The sequence below is a fragment of the Limulus polyphemus genome, unplaced genomic scaffold (assembly GCF_000517525.1).
Source record: "Limulus polyphemus unplaced genomic scaffold, Limulus_polyphemus-2.1.2 Scaffold14, whole genome shotgun sequence".
In the NCBI taxonomy this organism is placed as follows: domain Eukaryota; kingdom Metazoa; phylum Arthropoda; class Merostomata; order Xiphosura; family Limulidae; genus Limulus; species Limulus polyphemus.
The window spans coordinates 1792263-1814736 of record NW_013665624.1 but is presented as its reverse complement, the minus strand read 5'-3'; the positions used below and the strand labels follow the sequence as shown (position 1 = coordinate 1814736).

Below are 22474 nucleotides of genomic sequence, written 5' to 3'. Positions count from 1 at the left end.
ATATCCTTAAAGATATGTCATATGTATATATATGTGTATTTGTTTGTTAAAAACAGCTAAAGTTGGACTACTTGGAAGTCATGTATATCTATTTTTACATGTATTTCCGTGACATTGAATATTTCATTGATTGTCTCCTCTTCTACTAGGATGTGATTCATCCATGCTCTTTTTTATCACTTGATGTTTCCATTGCACTGTCCTTGACTTTTATAACCCATGCTCTGGGCCTGTTTGAGTCTTTATTGGTTCTCCTCTGAAATGTCCTTTCATAATACTTATCTGAACTGCTCATTCATGAACTTTCAACTACAGATGGAGGAAATAATATTCATCCTACTTCTTTATGTCACCACCTATATTCCATTGTTTTTACTGGATGTCATGATGAAGAGGTATCCTAAAAATAATGCTTTTTTCTGTGTGTCTTTCAAGTTCAATCCTTTTTTTTTGTATAAGACTGGTTCATTCAACATGTTCTTCCTGGACTCCAATTCTAAAAATGTGTTTACCTTGCTCTATTGTATATTCTACTGTGACTCTGCTTGTTTAAATTTTTTATAGCATAGATAGCTTATCTTCTTGCTCTGTAGTGTTGGATCATTGGTTCCCACATCTTTTACAGTATGGGTATTCTGGCTTTTAGTATTTTTGATTTAAGTTTACTTGATTCAAATTTGCATTTGTAAAATTAAAATGAATTTCAAGTATATACTTACCTCTGAAATACTTTGCTACCCACCACCCCACAAACAAATTTTTATTGTGATTGCAGTCTCACAGTGGAAGAGTGATAAGTCTATGGACTTACAATGCTAAAATCAATGTAGGTTTGCTCTAAAACAAACTTGTACCTGCAATTTTCAAGCAAATCTAAATTGTAGCAGGAAAAAAAATTCATGTAAGATCTCTGGACACTTGCACAATAAGTCATGTGAAAAGTGGAAGAGTGGAGAATTATAGGTAAATGATGTATATGGTATGCAATTATCTAAAGTACATTCAAAAATTTTGAGGTGCATGTTTTGAGTTCATAATTAACAAGGAAGGCCTTCTAGTGTTTCAGAAATTCATTTTAATTCTAAAAATATAAAGTTTAGTAAATGTGGTTTATTAATATGAATCATTCTGTGACATTTATATGATTTTTTTCGTTTTATCATGGACAAAATAAAGTTTTAATGATTACCTATAAAGTTAAAAGAAAAATGTGTGTATTTTTAGCCATGGAAAGACTACATTGCTGAAACATATAGCTAATAGAGCTCTAAATATCCCTCCGAACATTGATGTTCTTCTCTGTGAGCAAGGTAAGATACTTCTTAACTGGTGCGCTTCATAATTAAAAACATATAAGATACAAGCACTATTTTTAATCTTTTTGCTAACTTATGAATTTTCTTTTTTAAATAAAATTTGTAATTTTGTGTGTACTTTGTTTCTTATATTCTCAGAACTAGAACTACTGATACATACAGTATGAAAATTGTCAAAGTTTTATTTGGAACTTTATTTTAGTTTTGAGTACTAACAAAACTTATTCTTTTTTTCTGAAATATTAATATTATTTTACATAAAAGTTAATATACCAACAAGTACGATATTTGACTAATTTTTTTCTGTAAATTTGATAATAAGGCCGTGAAATATATCTTGTCAGTAATTTGTAGAACTGTTTCATTTTTTGTAAATAACTTGTATATCTGAATAGGAATATATACATTTCACCAGTCTTGTTTGCATTTTTCATGTCTGGAAAAAATATTTGTTCTCAGATGTGGGCTTGAAACTGTCTTTCACGATATAACAGTGTGCTTTCATTAATACCAATTTAAGTTTAGTAGGTGAAGCTATTGAGAAGTGATCTTGTAAAAAACATGATATTGGGTATTTTGGTATTTTAAAATGTAAAAAAAGCATTATGGAAGTTTATCTATGTTTTTAGAATATTAGTTATTTTTAAGTGTTTTTAAACGTAAGGCTTCAAAAACTTAATTAAAAAATGGTTATAATTGATATCATGTCCTGCTGACATATATTTCAGGATTTAATGTATTTAAACTTGTTCTAGTTCAGATAGTGGCAGCCATTACATCTGCTAGAAAGCATGACAAACAAATGTACATCAATTTATTTATTAGCAAAATACACACTAAGAAACATTTGTTACATTCTATTTTTCTCATGTTTATGTTGAAAATAGATCATATGAGTTTACAATATTAAGTGTAAATGAGCATTTAAATTACTTATAAAACTTAGTGTTGTTACATTTCTACATGTACTGAATGATTTTGGTGTATGTATGCACATTTTAACACCTTTTTGTTTGTGTGTATTTAGAGGTAGTTGCTGATACTACATCAGCTGTGGAGGTTGTTTTAAAATCTGACACAAAGAGGGTTGAACTTTTGGAGGAATTGAATACATTGGAAAAAGAAATAAGTACTGGCAACATGAAGAATCAGACTCGATTAAATGAGGTTTCTGATTAGATTTATATTATTGTAATACCATTGGAAAAATTAAAAAGCTAAAATAACATTTCTGAATCATACTTTTTTTTACAATTTATTTACATAAATTTCACAATTTAATATATAGTATTTAAATTTTCTGTTTGTGTGTAGATTTTTATGTGTGATTCATTCTTTAATAAACTTAGATTTTCCTCTTCTTAAAAGATTTGTATCTGTTTAGGTTTATGAGGAACTTAAGATTATTGGAGCAGATTCTGCTGAAGCACGAGCTCGAAGAATCTTGGCAGGTTTAGGTTTTAATCGTGGAATGCAAGATCGACCAACAAAGAACTTCTCTGGTGGATGGCGAATGCGAGTGTCTCTAGCTCGGTAAGTCAGATTTAATTGCATATTCATGGGTAATAATATTTGTGTATGTAATTTTTTTCCCTCAGTTTTTACTTAGTACATGTGTATTGTGCATATATCATGGGATGTCTTTCCTTATTTTATATAGAAATTACACCTTTACACAGTAATTTAGTTCTAAAAGAACTAATCAATATTTTACATTTTCATATTAAAAATAGTTAAACAATTTGCCTGAAACTTGGTCTGAACTTCTGAAGTAGCAACTTTTTACTTGGAAAAAATTCATATAACAAAAGTTTCAAATCTTAAACAAAAAAAAATCATGAAAATACTTCCTTGTGCTTTGAATTTTCAGTGGTATTTATTGTTGATCAGAAAGTTCCATTTCTATATATATGTAACTCTTACCAGTTTTAACTTCTTTGGTCATCAGTACATTTCATTTGATACTTGAAATTTGCTGATTGGGGAGCAGATAACTTCCCTCTGTGAATGTGAATCATATAAACACATGATTGACAAAAATTTACCTTTGGTAAATGACCTTGTCTTTAAAAATAACATAAATATTTTGTCAGGTGCAGTAGAATGATATTTCACCAATAATACCTTTGGTCAAAACTGAGTTGTCTACTAACTAGTTTATTTTTTAATAAATATTAGAGGATTTCTTTTATTTTTGTGTGTTGTTTGAATACAATAAACTCAACGCTACATTCAATAAGTTTACTGTCACAAGCCTTAGCTTACTATACTTGTTAAACCTAAATATCCTTATTTGATGTTTTGTCATAGATAAATGCTCCCATTTAACATAACATAGTACAAAAGTATTATCAGGAATGAAAAGAACATCAGCAGAAACTAAAACATCACAGGTCTATAATTAGTTGGAAAGTATTTGTCTTGAGGTTGTTTTGTTAATGGTAGCTGTACTCAACCTCAGCATTTTCAAAAGCATAACTAATTTTCACATGGCACTGTTGTATTCCATATGGCAGAGCATGACAGATTAGAATCTTCCTTTCTAATGGCTACTAGGCTGTATCCTTTTCCAACCTGGGAAGTGTTCAAAGTTCTCAAGAGTTTCCTGGGTATACATTAAATGAAAAAAATGTAATAAATTTTATTTTTCTTACACTAACATTTTTATCAGTAACTGTTATCATAAGGAAAATTTACTCATGCATTCCAAATTGGCACATATAAGCATACAAATAAAACTCTCTCAACTTAGTTACACAATAAAAAATGCTCAATTAATTCACTCTGGTGATTGTAGATTAAACTATTGGCAGATAAAGTGTACTTTTTAAATTTTATCCAGTAAGAGAACTGAACGAAGATTTCAAAGTAAAATAAAGTAATTCCTTTTAGGCAATGTTCTATACACCTTTTGTGTATTTCCGATACAGTGCTTACTTCCACTCACAAAACTAGCTATTATCGTTCAGTGTTGCCCTCTTTACGCATGCCACAAGCCTTCTGCTCCCTCCTATTGGAATTGAAAGATTCCAACATGTGTCTCATGCAAATCATCATCTGTCACCTCTCCACCAACAGGAGCATGACATGCTCACATGATGCATGTGACTCATTGTACACTCCTCTACCAAAGCATCACTTCTTGTTTGGCAGTGCTTGTGCTTGGATGTACTTCTTGCTTGTTTAGAGATTCACATTTGGCTTAACTTTCCTCAGGAAGTGGTTTTCTTTAATTTCTTTAGTTTTCCTTCAGACGGTTTCTTCACTTTAAATTTTTATCAGATAGTTCTTTTTCACTGCTCGAATTTGGTGGACTCTTCTTTACAATGAACTCCGAAGTTTATGTTACCACTTCAGGGGTCACACCAGCAACTAGCGTTCTGTCTCAGGCCTCGGGTGCAGGTGACCCAACAGTAGATTTATCCTCATTTATCTAGCAGGAGATTGAATGTTACATGGGCCAGCCTTTGTCCTCGGACCTCGCCCCTCCCAAACAGGGAGAGCCTGTTCAGAGTGACGAGGAGTTGGATCATCTGTTTTTGCCTCCTGATTTTGCCATACCTACCCATCCCCTGCCTGAGGTATCTGTTAGGCCTAACTCAGTCTTTTTGGATTTTGTTTCTCAGGAATGTGATGTTTTATCCCTTTCTCCTGTTTCTTGTAAGCTATGTCCTTCCTTACTACAGGACCAATCTTCCCACCCCTTTTTGGTTTTTCCTCCTTCCCCTGACATTCAGGTTCATGCTGATCAATTTGACTTGCAATAAAGCAATGGGATTAGCATGTCTCACCCCTTGTGGGCTTCATATCAGTTTGCTCTTTCATACCATCGTGCTGACTGTCCCTTTTTGGACCAACAGTTGTTAGGTTTCATATTGCCTGTTTGAGGGGGTGGCTCCTGAATCACCTGTCAGTCTGACCCATGCCCAGTATTCTCACCTGCATCTTACCCTTACAATTCTTTTATAATATCTCTCTTCTCTACACCTCATCTCTGAGGGTCTTCACAGAAATACTGAGGGGTTTTCTGGGGATACCTTTTCCAGTCTTTCCTCCACACTAGCTTGTTTGTAATTTTCAGCTCTGGCTTTGCATATGTGATTTCTCTGTCGTTGGTATCTTCTAAGTCATGATGCGATATTGGCTCAGGTCCATTTACCATTGACTTATCTTTGGGATTTATGTATGGCCCCATTTCTACAGCTATACGTTTTTGACCAAATCCCCAAACACCAGAGCCATGGATGGCATTTATCCAACAGCAATCTCCCTTACCAACATTATTGCACGTTTGTCTCAGTCAGAGCCTCATATGCCAACTATTAATGTTTCCCTTGCTTCCCCTTCTTCCCAACTCTTACCTTTCCCTTCTTTTCAGGATGCCTCTTCTTGCCCTTTTTTTCGACAACGCACCTCACGTCACCAACAGTACCAGTGACTACCCAGTGGATTCTGGTGATGGTACATTCTGATAATTCTAAGGTGGTGGCACATATCAATCACCAAAGGGGCATCCAGTCGAGAGATCTATGCTTTTGGATGTTGGATCTTTTTTACTGGGATGTTTTCCGGTTAGGGGAGTTGATTGCATGCAATAGACATCCTTTCGATACTGGATGTAGAGTCCTTGGATCGATGGCTCGGTGCTAATACTTGTGTCTTACCTGCTAGACAGCATGATTCTCAATTTTCCAGTCTCTTGAGTTTGAGGTGAAGGCAGTATGATCCTCATCCTACACTTTCTTGGATGTCAGATGGGATTGGATGTAGTTGACTTACTGAGTATGGTCTGTCGTGCCCTAGCCACTCTACACCTCAGGGGTTGAGTTATATTTATTTTATATGGGTCAGATCACGATCCTGACACAGTTCTTTTCTACTTAGATGTGGTCCTCTCCTTTTCTGTCCTTCTCCACATTTCACAGAGAGGCAAAGAGTATACCTGGTTCAAAAGTGGTGCAGTTCCCCTCATCTGATCTTCAGATCTGACTCTCCTTTCCAAGGGTATCCTTCAGGCACTTTTGGAGGATACTTCTATAATTTCATTGCACTGGTCCTTCCTTCTATTGAATGAGGGATTTTAGCTAATTTTGTGAGGGAGGTAAGTACTGTATCAGAAGTTATAATTTTCCTATACTAAACATGTATTTCAAATAGGTACTTACCTTCTCTCACACTTCCCATCCTTCTATCCCCACTTACCTCCAGAGCTTAAATCTTCTGCCAGACTTCAACATGATAGTTTGGTAGATGAGTATAGAGGGAGTCACGTGAGCATGTCATGCTCCTATTGATGGAGAGGTAACACATAATGATTTACATGAGACATGCTGGAATTTTTCAATTCCAATAATAGGAAGCAGAAGGCTTGTGGCATGCATAAAGAAAAAGTTTGCATATATAGGGAGGTAAGTAACTATCGGAAATACATTTTCAGTATAGGAAAATTATAACTTTTGACTGTAATAGTGAAATTATGCTAATATTACTAAACCTGATTATTGCAACTATAATTTAGTCAATCAGTGTTGAATTATTACTTATTTGTATATATATATATATATATATATATATATTATTTTTTTTTTCAGTACTCATGTTTTAGCTCATATGCTTTTTCATAAGATTGTTAAGAACTTAGGAACAAATACAAAAGAAAATTTTGTTAAAATAAGTATCATTTACTAATGTTTCATTCAACAGGGCTTTATTCATGGAACCAACGCTACTACTACTTGATGAACCTACAAACCATTTAGATCTGAATGCTGTTATTTGGTTGGACAAGTAAGTTTTTCTTTTCACAAGTGTTGTCAATAAGTTAACAGGTCTGCCAGTGTCATCACAGCCCTTAACAATTTTTGTTTGTACTGTTAATATTTGGATTAGTCAAAGAAGAGAACATTGGACAATAGGTTCTGATATGAGTTTGATGTGATATGTCCTTATTTTATTTTGAAAAGCTTGGTCATTTAATCATAACTGAAATAATATCTTACCTTTTAAATTAACCCCTCCAATATGGTCATAAAAGTATTCTATATATGTAATATCTGGACTCTAGAGAGCCTTATACTTTACTAATGAGTTTTCTTTTGCACACAAAGATTTTTTACATGTACATTTGAAATATAATTAACATCTTTATTGTTAACTTACATCAGTAAAAGTAATATCAGAATGTAGTTTATAATGCAAGTTTTTATATTACTTAAGTTCAAATTTTCTAATTTCAAACGAAAATATCTAAAAAAAATTATCAGTCTTCATAGTGACATGTGAGTGCTCTGATTTCTCTCCTTTAATTTTTATTACTTCAGTAGTATAGCATCTACACTTTGTAAGTAATGTAAACACAATCTATAAATAAACCTAAGGTCAAATTTATAGTTTCAACTCCCAAACTTCTCCATTTAGTGAGATATCAATATATTTTCATGTATATGTCTATAACTAAATTTTTTGTTTCAAGCTTACAACTGTTCTTTTTAATTTGGCAGCAATAGATGTTAGTCTAAAAGAAGTGATTGTGTGTGTTGTAACGAAGTTGATGCTAATAAAAATAACAATATTTTACCTATTTGGGATCATTATCTTGCTGGAAAATTAAATTTATCTCTAAACAACTTTCAGGAGGAACAGCTTAGTGAATGAATACTTGCTTTATATTAGGCAAATTTTGGGATTCTATCAGTACAAGAGAGATCACAAACAGCCCATACTTTGATGGTTTATCCATCATTCTTCACAACTGAAGGCTAATTTTCTTTTAAACTGTTACCATACATGCAGTGATATACTGACATCTATTGGTTCCATGAATTCAAAACTGACTTATCAGAATCACCAGAACAAAGTATTCTTCTTCACATATATTTTGTCCAATTTTTTTGGATTTTTATAAATTCAAATGTCTTCTCTTTGTTGCCTTTCTAGAACAAAGATTTTCTTGGTGCAGTGCTCCTTTGAAGTTGTTCTTGTCACATTGTGGGAGGGTCAGCTTTAAAACCTTTGGTTTCTTTGAAATTCAGCACTAAGGCATCTACTATAGTTATGTCTGTCTCTTAGTGAAGTAAGCCTAAGGTATTCAGCATCTGCTCTGACAAACTTAAGTGTTTTTCCAGGCATGTTTTTTGTTATCAGTGATATCAGTTTGGTTGTATCTTTTGATTATTTTTTGAACTCCAGTATATGATACATTTTGTTTTTGCAGAAATGTGAAACTGACTGTATCCTTCTTTAAACAAAGCTATTCTATGTCTTACTGCTTCAGAAACTGGGCATCTTGGAGCCATATTTCGTATTTGAAAGAGCAGTAGCCATGTTTGAGGCACAGAATAAAGAATTTTATTTATATTTCATAAAAGCAAATAAAAACTCAAAGCCAGAAAAAAAATTGTTCATACTTTCATAGGAGAAGTTTAAATGTTGGACATTAGTTTTGTAGCCACAGCATTAAATCTAAAGGCTATGTGCTTCAGTTATTAGAAACATGACTTTCATCAGTTCTAAGATTCTTAGATCTAATTTTTGAATAAATTTAAACCAAGTACATTATTTGGAAGGGGAAGGTATAAAAATAGATGAGGGTTTTAGATTGGTATTTTTACTATATCTCATCCTGAACACCTTTTGCACAGGAAACGCAATGGTGATCTATAATTTTTGCACATTAGTGCACTCATGATATTAGAAAAACGCGTAAATTCAAGAAGTCTTGATAGAAATGAATAAAAAACCCTCTGTAACCCAAATGCTTCTGAAAGGTGGACCTTTCTTCTTTAGGGGCAAACTGAGAATGTGTATGCTATACAACATGATGATGATATGAAGACTTGTCCCAGTACTGCATGTAAACATAAACCATAATTCAAATTTTCAAGAGTTTCAAAAACTGAAAACCCTTTCTGGTTTCTACCTCTTTTGGTTTTTTCCTATTCAGTTTGTCTAGTTTTTTGTGTGTTTTTAGGAGTATTTCTAGAACTTGTAAAGATGTATTTAGTTTTACATGTTTGTGTATGCCCTTGTTAGAAATCTTATTTTAATTCAGTGGCAGACTTCTTAATTGATGAGCAGCAGACAATTATTGTCAAAAATTATTCTATATTCAATATAATAGATTATAAGTTTCTTTAATAACTTAAGATTCAGTTCTGAATGCTCAAGGGTCAAAGAAAATATTTAAAATTAATAAATGAGAGAGTTACAAAATAATTTTAGAAAGTTGGAATGTATCCATTCAAGTATTAAAACAAAATTGAAGCCTAAAGCTTAAACTTAATTATGTTATATACTAGCCTAATGCCCATCATATGATTGTAAATTCTGATTTTATTTTTTTTTGAAAATGTTTATCCTTTTTCTAGTATTTCACAAATCATTTTTTCTGTATATCTCCTATAAGTATTCCTTGATTGGCTTCACAGTGGTACGTCTACGGACTCACAATGCTAGAAGCCAAGTTTTGATACCTGTGGTGAGAAGAGCCCATTGTGTAGCTTTGTGCTTAACTTCAAAAAATAAACAAATTCCTTGATTGATTAGAATTTTGTCTTGTATATATTTTAATGTTATGTTCAGATCTGCATCTTGATAAACCCCTATAAATTGAACCATGCAAAAAACTGGTTCTCAAAGAAATATTCCCATACGATCAAATGTCTGAACCTGTGATTTAGTAATTGTGATGGCAAAGACAAACAATAATTTGAGGGTGAAAGGCAAGTGCACAAAGGTATATTGTATAACTTTTCATAAAATAAGCTTAATAATTTTACTGAGAAACATCAGTAATATACTGTAGTGCAATGTATTAGGTTGAAATATATTTAAGCTGTGTTTGAGATAGACATACACTGGTGTATATGTGCAATGACTCTCTTAAGGTATCCAAATGCCTCGTCATCTAATTAGTGACGTGCATGAATGGATTAACGAGATTCCCATTGTCCCTATCTACTATCTAGCGAAACCACAGCCATGGGAACCGGCTTGGAAAAATCAGCCACTGATTTTTATACTACTTTTTTTATACTAATGGTAGTAATGCACTAAATAATTTTTATTCAGTTAAATAATGTGACAAAAAACCTATAATAATAACATGGAAAAGTAGACAATCTCCCCTAACTATTGCAATTTTTCTGGCTTTCTAACTATGCAACAAGAACAGTTACAAAATCATCCAAGCTAGTCGTTATCTTTCCCATGGGAACAAAGCTTGTTCTAACAGTGAAATTGACAATTCTCTTTTCAGAAAACAACATTATATAATATGTCATTTGATAGATGAAAACCTTGGCTTTCTATTGGTTATAGATAATATATAATTAAACATAAAAAAGAACTTTAACAAATTCTGGAAGAGAAAATGTGACAGGTGGTTGTGGCAAGAGGGGTCTGATTTTCTATTTGATGGCTCTGTAACCAAACGAAATTGAAGGCTATAAAAATTACAGTTTGGCTGAGCAATGACGATTTTATAGTGAGTAATTTATGTTGAATTTCATACTTAGTGGAGGGGTGGTGGATAAAATAGGGAAGAGAAGATGCCTAAAGAAAATGTGTCATTTGCTATACAAATTGGTATAACATAAGTAAAAAATAGATTAATAACATTTTGAATGTCACTAAAATCTTGTGACATGCACAGTAAAAGATGTCCGTTGTGATGGGGTTAAGTTGAAAAGATATTTGTGTTTGACACATGCAGTGAATGGTGTTTGTTATGTATCCGGCTGACTGCCTATCATATGATAGTAAATGCCAATTAATTGTTCTTCTGAAAATTGAATCTAAATAAATGTTTTATGAACATGTTTTCTAAAAATTAGTTATTTTATAGTTAAACATATCAACAATGGTTATTGCTTTTCTGGTATTTCATGAAAACAACCTTTTTTGTGTGTTTTTGGTCATCTTTTGTAAGAGGCTGTTTAGTAGACTTTTAACTTGCATGTATTTTTATGTTCAAATTTTCTTGATAAAGCCTTATTGTTTGAACCATGTAAAAAACTGGCTCTCAAATAAATATTCCTACATGGTTAAATGTATGACCCTACCATTTATTAATTGAGATGGCAAAGGCAATAAATTTTATGGTAAAGGGTAAATTCACAAATATATCTTTTCATAAAAAATGCTTATTAGTTGCTTGAGTGAATTTTAAAAATACTCTTACCTAAAGTGAAAAACATCAATAATAATGTAACACAATCTGTTGGTTGAAAAAAAAATGTAAGTTCTTTTTGACGCATACAGTCACTGTGTTTATTATGTAATATGATATTATTCCTTATATAATCTAAAATTGTATTCATATTTTTTCAAATATTCAAAGAGCATGTTGTAAATATGATAATAAATGTATAAAAAAAATAAGGATGAAAATATTATCATAAACTCCCTATTCGTCTGATATTTGAAATTGAGACTTCCATATTATACTCAAGTGCTATGTTAAGAAACAATTGAAGTCCCTAATATAATCCATCATGCTATTGTAGTTTTTCCTAATATTGTGGTATCTTTTTCTAAACATGACAAGTTATAAAAAATATCCTGTCTCGACTGTCATTTGAATTTGAGATTTCCACTTGAGATAAACCACTGAGTTAATTTGAATGTTACCAACAGAGAGTCAGTGTGTTATTGAAAAAGGAGGATTTTCAGGTAAATTATTTTTTTATACTTGTTATAACTTTTTAAAACTCTTTAATACTGTTAAGACAAACTGAGGATGATATTTAACCCCTTTTTATATATTATTTTCTTCTGTCTTACAGCTATCTGCAGGTTTGGAAGAAGACTTTGTTAGTTGTTTCTCATGACCAAAGTTTCTTAGACAATATTTGTACAGATGTTATTCACCTTGACAACCAGAAACTTTTTTATTACAGAGGAAACTTTAGTAAGTATAAAACTTCTGAACATTGCATACTAGTAACATATAGTAAAAAAGCAAGTATCATAGAATTTAATTTTTTTTAGCTGATAAGCCACTGTGTCTTTAGGATATAGGAGAGAGAGATTACTACATTGTATTTTCTCAGTTATTTGTTTTTTAGTTTTTTTGTATAAGAAGTGCTTTGATCTGAAATCCAAATTTTCCCATTAGACTGAATGTATTATTCCATATTCCCTCAGTTATGGAGAACTTAAAAGAAGTATGAAAAGAGATCTGTGTAATTTGATATTTATCACAAATATTATTGCTATTTGTTTACAATATTTTTCCAGTATTCTCTTTTCAGAACCATGAATACAGAGCTTGCTTTGAATATCATATTTGAAATTATTTTATTTTTAAATATTTTGTCTCATTGTTAAAATCACGTGTCATATGCATCTGGTATATAATAAAAAAAAGTGTTGTATCATTAGGTGTGAGAGAGAAAGCAAACTGTCAGTGAGCAAATGTCAATTAATGGTTCTTACACATCCTCTAAATTGGGAATATTATTTATCAAGTTTATGGTTTAGAAATATTTGTTAATTGTTTTAGAATTATTAAATTTATACAGGATTGGAAAAAATATCTTACAAGTCTAGGAAACTGCAGTTTTGTTTATTTGCTTGTTGAAGTCATTTTATCTTCTCATTGGTCACCTAGGCATCATTTAAATTTAAAAAATCATATCTTAACATAGGGATAATCTGAAAATATAATACCAAATGAATATACTCCAAAACAACAGCTCCCCAGTGGCACAGCAGTATGTTTCTGGACTTACAATGCTAGAAACTGGGTTTCAATACCCGTGGTGGGCAGAGCACAGATATTCCATTGTGTAACTTTGTTCTTAACTTCAAACAAACAAATCAAAACAAAGTTGTCGCAAGTTTACTTCATGTCATTCATACTTTTTTGTTAAGTCTGTAATGTTTATGACTAAATCTTTCCTAGTTGTTTAGGGCATAAGCAGTACTTGCTATTGCATATTTATGTTAAAATAAACAAATCAGCACCACAGGAAATCAATCAGAAGATAACTTATGACTTGTGCTTCAACTGGCAAAGAAAGTACATAGCCAGACAATTCTAGTACTTCTTTTTGTGGATCGTTCTGTTCATAAGTAGCTTGAAAATGTTAAATACATATTTATGTCTCCTGTTGTGGGATTTATGTTCCTTGAAGACTGTTTGCTAACAGCAAAACTTATTGATAACCACCAAAATTTCTATTGCAACAAGGGAGGGTTGACAGTTGAGAAATCATTGTCTGAAATATTATGTAGATGAACTTCATCTTAAAACTTCTAGGGCTTAAGGCTTAAATTTCAACAAATATGAAGAAAATATGTGTGACTGTGTAGTACCTGGTATTAAGATACAACAGCCTTGAAAAGGAGACCAGAACTAAAACAGTTGAATTGGATAGTAATGTGGATAGTTTACAAAGGCTATTATACATTTTCTTAGGAAGAGCTGTGATATTTAAATCTCATAAGAAGCATGAAAATGCAAAGGTATTAAAATAAAGTAATTAGACATTCAGAGACTTTATTTTTGGCATAGCAACATACACTAATGATAACCTTGACCTTTTTCTTCAGTACGATAAATCCTTGTACCTGTCATTCCAATACATGTCTTCTAGTTCATACCAGTCCATCTAATTTCTTGATATATATATATATATATATATTACTGTGACTAACAGTAACCATCTCACAACTTTTTTATATCACCAATGGGCACACACAGTTACTTACATTTCCACTTTAGTTATCCTCCAAACAACAAGTTAAACATTGTCAAATCACAATTCTCCAGATTACGTAGGTTTTACAGTAATAACCAAAATTGAGGTGCTTTATTTTTTCAAAAACTTGGCTACTCTTCTTAATCACAATAAAGAGAATCTGCGTGTGATAAATATTCAAATTCAGTTTTTTTATAGATTGCCTAGCTTAAATCATATTAATACTTTTAATGCCAACAATTTGGATAACTTACAGATTTCAATGACATTTGTCTAACTCACTTCAACCAACACACTTCTGCTGCCACTTATCATAAACATGTTATTCCTTTTACATTTATGTATGACCCATTCGGTACAAAAATCATTCATATTTCCTGAAAATTTTTGCATCCTTATATATATCATCAAGAAAATATGAAATTAAACTGAAATTTTTATGATTTATCTCCAAAAATCTAATTTCTTTCTTTTATTACCTGAATATTTTTGCTTCTTTCTTTTTTATACATACATACATATACATAAATATGTGAGACATTTGAATATTTTAGGTCAGTTCAAGAAAATGTATGTACAGAAAAGAAAAGAAATGATCAAGGAATATGAAAAACAGGAAAAAAAGCTTAAAGAAATGAAAGCTTCAGGAAAATCCAGTAAACAAGCTGTAAGTTAATTTTTTTATCATTTGAGTCATGTGAGTATTTGGTATTAAAAGTAATGAATAAGCAAATACATTAAAAAGTTTGTGTTTAATACATATTAAATTATTTTGCCAGTGCTTCTGACATCAACAAAATTGTTTTTATGATAGGGAAAGTAGCCGATCAATAGCACCCTACCACCCACTATACATGCTTAGGGATTGAATGTTACTCTTGTAATATACCTACAGCTTAAAGTGTAGCAATAAATGTTTTGTATTTCTGTGAATACATAATTCAGAATAAGTTTTAAAAATATGTTTAATACTTCATTGAGAAGATGTGCTTTGATTTCTTTACTTTTATTAATATCTATAACTAATTTATTCTTATCAAAACATTCTGGCAGTTTGCAATTTGTGTATTGTAATTTTGTAACTTTAAAACTGCTATACAAAATTTAAGAAAAGCTAGAAGAAAATTTTATTTAAAAGATGCTGACAGTTCTCCACTTTAGCATATAAATATTGTCATGTAATAAACTTATCCTAAATATGGAGGTGACAGTGATGTACATGTGCACATGTGCATCCAAAAATTAGGTATACAGTAGGTGAAACAGGTATACAATAAAATGTTTAGTTTCATTGCAAAACAAAACACGTTATGTAGTACTAAACCGATTGTGTTAGTTTATGATAAAAACACCAAAAGAAAAAACATTTGGACAGCTATCGTTAAAAGCTACTTAACACAAATTAAGTTTTATGTGAACTAGTTTTTCAAAATTAAACATTGCCATTTTTTTAAGTTTCATTCATTTATTTTTTAAGAACAGTGTTACATACATACAAATATAATCTTATATATATATATATATATATATAAGATATATGTATCAATACTCAAACAGTCAAGCAATACTCAAACAGCATGTCCAAACCTGTGATAAATAACATCCAAATGAACAAAAACAAGCCAAACAAAAATCAAATCAAAGATTCTGCACAAATCAAGAGGATCCCCAGGGTACAGGCTACAATACTGGATATAAAATGTGCCCTGGTTTTCAGAGGTGACTGCGGAAGTAGGACCCATATTGCTATGGGAATACATTGTCTATTAGTCTTAACCTCCGTTCACCAGTCTCACATGATGAAATTGAAAAAAAATATATCAAAAGAAGTAGAAATTAGGAGAGCGAGATGTGTGTGCTCAAGCCACAACATCACACATCTATATTACCCTTCACTGCCTGCAGACAATTGTGGATACATTATTCAGAATAAAGTTTTAAAAATATGTGTGATACTTCAGTGAGAAGATGTGCTTTGGGGGTAAGTAAGATAAACTTACCTCCTGAGGTTGTCATTCCAGCCCCCATTGTACTAGTAAATTGCTAATTAGTGGCACAGTAGAAAAATTATACTCGTATAAAATCCCAACCAAACCACCCAGTTAAGTCCACTGTAACTACCAATTTTCAAACTCTACACAAGCCTTTATATGCAATAAGGTATTCATCTGCTTAAAAGTAGTGCCAAGTTGTTTAAATGACCTTATTAAAACTAAAAATACTTATTGGAAACTACCAGTAAAATCTCCTTAATGTTTACTTCTTTATATTTATTTAATACATTCTTATATTATTCAGAGTTTCTTTATTAAATCCACTGAATATTAATCTTTGCATTAATATTTCTACATTAATAATAAAATATTGTAATTTATTACAAATTTTACAATTTTACAAAGTCTGAATAATTGTGAAGTTATAATACTTATAACAGAAGAATATGGCACATTACTAATAAGAAAGGGTAAGCCATATGTTGGAAAATAAAAATATTGTTTTTTTTAATTTTTAGATTGATATCATTATCAATCATTCTAATTTCAAACAATGTGCATCTACATTGGAAATTGAAGTATTTTCAATTTCTAATTCTATCGGATAAATAGCATTAATAAAATTATTTATCTCAGGATTATTTAAACTAATTAAATCATCTATATTCCTGTAAATTAAGGCAAAAATGTCTGAGTTTATGCAATTTTCAATAAACCTATTCTCATAGAAATAAAGATATAAATTTTCAATACAAGTAGATTAGTTAGCTCCCATTAATACTCCTATTACTTGTTTAAATACCTAGTTATTGAAAAAAGACATAATTATTATAAATGCAGAAACTTAATATATCTTTTATATTTTTGGAGCTAAATTTTCTTTCTTCCAGTACAATGAAAGGATAACAGAACTATTTTAGTAATGAATTCATAACAGAAATTAAATCTTTCAATGGAATTATGGTATACAGTGTGGTAAAATTAAATGTTTGAAAATTTTTTGCTTGGTCACAATTATTTAAGTATTCTAAAATGGTTGATTATTTTATTATATTATTATTAATATTTACATTTTTAATTTTACCAAATATAATGTTAAGTAATTTATTTAATAAAATGGCTGGTTGTTTAATAATTATTTTTATTGAACTAGAAATATATCTAAATTTAATCAGAGATTTATGGAGTTTAGGAATAGCATACAGAAAAGGTAAATCTACAAAATAATTTGGCTTAAAGTAAAGTTTTTTATAAGCTTTAATGACATTATTAATTATCCTATATTTGGATTGATTAATAAGTTTAAATGTTTATGTACTATTGATTTCATTTAACATAAATTGATGCATAAAACTTTTTATAAATATAGCTAAAATTACAATTAGCTTTGTTAGTGGGAACTGTAACATATTTTACTTTTTTTATTTGTCTTGTTTTTCATATTCTCATTCATAACTTGTCCTTTTCTGTGACTACTTTATCATTGTCAAATTTTTATAGGACCATGATTCTTTACAGTAGGTGTTGGTAACTTGTTGGCTATGAATTTCAACAATAAACAAATGGAACACAGTCCACATGTTTTAAAATAATATTGTAAAACAAATCAAACTTGTATATGAATGGTCATTACACTGTTGATTACCACAGTTGTATCCAAAGCTTTAAATAATTATCTTTTACATCAAATGTCCACACAAGTTTGTTTAGTTACTTGAAACCCAATTGACAAGATTATTTATTTTTCTCTAGTCTGTTATTACAATACTTTCTATGATTATTACACTTTAAAAGTTGCCACTATACACTTTTATGGCTAAACTCACAATCACCTAATATAGATCTATCTCTCTTTTTTTTTAACTAACTTTATCTCTTACTTGAACTACATTTGTACACGTATTTATAGCAAGACTCGAGGCTTCGAACTTTCTACACACTATGAGGCATGATGCAACAAGAAATATTCAGATGGTTTGAGTAACATGATGTCAATTAACAACAACTGAATGACACAACAAATGATTCGTAAACAGTGACATAAACACAATTGACATAACTATCACTTCTAAAAATAAGTTACTTTAACGCTTGCATTATATAAACTAAATAATACTTTCGTATTAAACTTAAGTTGAACAGTCACACATATCTAACAATCATTTAGTTATTTCTGTGCATTAATAAATAATTTTAGAACCTACAAAACACTTATTGTTTCGTAACTAGAAAATCATGTGTTGATTGGCTCTTGGGCTGAAAATCAAATATAAAAAGGATAATTGTTATCATTAGACAGTGATATCACATATTTTAAAGTAATTAACTTACATTTCTTTCTTATAGTAAGCACATGATTTAATATAATAATTACTTGACAGCTTATGGTCATACTGACATACTGTTAAGTGATTATTCTATTTTAGTAACAGGTTATGTACTTACTATAAAAATATCAGATATGATTATAGTATTGGCTGATTGTGTTATTTTTGTGTAAGCCATGTAACTTGTATGATTTAAGAGTGGGTGATAGCATTATTTCATTAAAACTTTCATCTGACATCGGTCTTAAGACCACTAACTCGTTCAAAATTAATTAATTATATAATATCTACATGAATTTCATGGAAGTTTTTTCAATCTGAAGGATCATTCTAAAATGAAATTTTTTTATATTTCAGTAACAGATTTTTGTGCATGAAAAACTTTTTCATTTTTTATTAATCTATTCACTATAGAGAAAAAATAGTCTGTATGTTGTTAATATAGTTTTTTGAGAATAACAATTGCATAACCTTTGTAGCAACACCATTTCCATGTACATTTTTCACTATTTTTCCCTTGTCCCGGTATGAATTACTCTTTTTCAGAATTTAATGTTGGCAGGTCTGGAGATGTTTTTAGGCTGTTATTTCTTCAGGTCTAAAAGGTGAAGAGGAAAAAAAAAGTTTTTTACTTTGGTAGTGACATGTTCATTGAATTGATACAGGTTATCTATGAATAGAACTGTATAACATTTTAGAAGGGTAAAGAAAATATTATTTCAGAGGTTGTAAGAGTCCAAGTTGAGTTTACTAGTAAATAGTTGTTTTTGTCAATGTTAAAGTATAAGTTCATTATCAAACCATAATTTTCTGACTATGAACTATAGAATTTTTTAAGCCACAGTTGATGAGTTTAAAGTGTAAAACTTGGGGATCACTGTTGAACTTGAATTAAGTCTTCTTCTAGTAACAATTATTTCCTGACTAGCTTCAACATGACATCCCTGTTTACCAATTTACCTTGACATGAAACTTGATACTTGCTTATCTGAGCTATCTGCAATAATATGTTTACTTTGTATTCTTAGCACCAATTACAACATGTTGATTTTTATTTAGATATATTTAATTTATTGCAGTTGTTGTTGTTATTCTGTTAAATTTTTAGGTAAAGGTGTTCACCAGATATCTAGAAATGTAACCCCAGTAGTAGTAGTACATCATTTCAAAAACTTGTGTAATGTAAACATATAAAACTGAAGGCTTGTGTGTGTGTGTTATTCATTATAACAGTGGTTTTTATTTCTTTAATAGCTACAGTATAATAAATTCCAATTATCTTTTAAATGTTTTGTGGATTGTATTCCTCTTTTATTAGGTTGGTTAAATGTGTTATTAGTTAGTTGAATATAAAATACTTCTTTATGTTTGAAAAATAGTTAAACTTGTGTGTATGTTAAACATTTCAGCCGGTGCTATTAATAAAACTAAAGAAATAGTACAATATAACTCTATTTACATGACATAAAAACTAGTTATCTTCATGCACTTGCCCCAAGAAAAGTGACACGAGTGTATGCAGAACTGTATATAATCCTTTTTAAAACATTCTTTAGCCAACAAAAGCTCATTAATCAGTTCCATCAGTGTAAGTTATTGTTAAGTATTTTGCTAACCACATAACTTATTTTATGACACCATTTTTTGTTTCTATTAGTATTATAAAGCTAAATAATATTTCATTTTTTACTGCCCACTACATTTTTCTCTTTACAATTGCTTCAATAATCCCAGTTAGTGTTCATGGTAACTTGATTTGACCATGAAATAAGTAAATTTAGCAATCTTGAGCAGTTACACTTGATTTAGGACAGATGTGTAGCTTTCAGTTTATGTAAGGGCAAAGTTCTTTGTTGATTGATCTGTTTAGAACTTGATTGTTAAAATGCTGATGCTGTGCCACAATGATCTTTGTATATTGTCTACAGGAAAAAGCTACAAAAGATGTTTTGACAAGAAAACAGCAAAAAAACAAACAAAAGCTCCAGTCTAATGCTGATGATAATGGCCCAACAGAGCTACTTAAGAAACCCAAGGATTACATTGTTAAATTCAGCTTTCCAAGTCCTCCACCTTTAAGTCCCCCCATTCTTGGTCTTCATTGTAAGTTTGAATACTTTTTGTGCATCATTACTATCCATTGAACATTTATAATGGAAATTGTGTATTTTGTTTATTTCTTCTATGTTTATTTTAATTTATGGTCTTTGATAGTGTGTCATTTATGTTTGTGAAGTCTATATACCCATTACCACCTGTTATATACTACTATCATAACTTGACTTCATCATTGTATTTATACAAATCTCTATGGTCATGATTTCTTTATAAACTTAATTGGGTTCATTTGTTTTTACAAAAAACAAGAATATGTAGTTAGCAGTGCAGATGATACAGACAGAAATAAATTAGTAAACAACAAATTGGTAGAAACTTTTCAAAAGTTAAGGTTTCAACATTCTTCATCATATAGTAAGCTAAAAAAAACTTGTACAGAATATGAAGGTTGAGTTGCAAAATGTGTGGAAAATTACAATTTTTACATAAACAATATATAAATTGTTAGTGAAAGAAGAAGGAAAATTGAATTTATGCTATTAAAACTAATGGGTGTTCAGAAAAAAAGATTACAAAATGCAGATTAAAAATACAGTTGAAAAATTGTGAAATGAAAAATGAAGTTCTGTAAGTGTTAATTTCAACGAAAAGATCACATGACTATAAGTTAAAAGATTAATTTTCATTATCTTTTCTGAAGGTCTGTTGGGATAAGTATAAATTCACATTTTACCAACAACAAGCATACAGTTGAGAACTTTTAAAACATTTTACTAATAACAAGCATATAATTGAGGCCTTTTTGTTATGTGGCTTATGCATGTTCAAACAGGCTTCTGTGATGAAGCTGTTCATGACTCATAGGTGCTATGGCAACAGTACTTAGAAAGATACAATGTAGAAATATATGTGTTATTCTTTTCCCAACCAGTATATATTTACTAATTTATTCTTAAATCATTATGTGGATATTAAAAAAAATAGTAGGTATTAAAAGGGGAATAAAAATATGCTTTCTTGTGTGATTTTATTTCTAGATAGTCTTTCAGATTAAACTCTGTGTGGTGAATAGTTTCATAACAACACATTATAATTTTTGGTTCATTTTTATTAATGCTTTTATAGCTGTAGATTTTGGATATGATGGCCAACCATACCTTTTCAAAAATGTTGACTTTGGTATTGACATGTCTTCAAGAGGTATGTTTAATGCATAAATATCTTTGAATATCTAATTTTTACATTATTTACAAAATATTTAGTTCTTGATTTATGTAAAATACAGAAACTTTCTTGGGTAATTGTCTATTTACCCAAGAATTCTGTTTTCCAACTGAATTATATAACTGTAATGAGTAGTTAACTCTTTCATCCTGGGTATTCTTTACTGTGCATGACAGAAAGTTTGTGTCTTACATTTAAAATTTTATTAAAGTACTTTTTGTTTGTTATACCAATTAATATCGCATAAACACTGCTAATAATCCATATTTTAATAGTATATATGTTTTCAGTTCTTTATTCTATAAGGAAGTATTAAACAAAATCCTGAACTTCCCCTACTGTGACAATGATGACATATTTTCTCCATGTATCTTGTCTTATCTATTCTATCCACCACCCCTTGAAATAGTATGAAATTTAATATAAATTACTCTCCATAGATCTGTAACTGCTCCAAGGAACCATAATTTTTAGAGCTTTCGGTTTTGTTTGGTTACACAGCTATAAATAGAAAATCACACCCCTTGTGCCACACCTACCTGTCACATCCTATATTTCAGGCTTTGTTAATAGTTCTCTGTTACGTTTAATTACATATTACTTATAACCAACAGAAAGTCAATGTTTTCAACTATCAGATGATGTACTGCATAACATTTTGTTCTGAATTTCAATTTCACTCGGAGTTCAAGCTTCATTCCCACGAGAAAATTAACAACTAGCTTGGATGAATTTGTAACTGCTCTTGTTGTGTAGTTAGAAAGCCATAAACATTTTGAGAGTTAGGATAATTTGTCTGCTTTTTGCATGTTATTAGTCTATGTTCTTTAGTGCATTATTTAATTAAATAA

General features: G+C 30.4%; 1 protein-coding gene across 1 annotated transcript in view; it reads left to right on the top strand.

Annotated features, from left to right (window-relative positions):
• LOC106457147 (ATP-binding cassette sub-family F member 1-like) overlaps window positions 1-22474 on the top strand; it is a 66164-nt gene that overhangs the window by 23529 nt on the left and 20161 nt on the right. The window contains exons 5-12 of the mRNA XM_013916537.2: window positions 1225-1310; window positions 2344-2483; window positions 2701-2849; window positions 7020-7103; window positions 12101-12225; window positions 14575-14687; window positions 20270-20444; window positions 21525-21599. Of these exons, the coding sequence (XP_013771991.1) occupies window positions 1225-1310; window positions 2344-2483; window positions 2701-2849; window positions 7020-7103; window positions 12101-12225; window positions 14575-14687; window positions 20270-20444; window positions 21525-21599 (947 nt within the window). The remainder of the gene's footprint in view (window positions 1-1224; window positions 1311-2343; window positions 2484-2700; window positions 2850-7019; window positions 7104-12100; window positions 12226-14574; window positions 14688-20269; window positions 20445-21524; window positions 21600-22474) is intronic.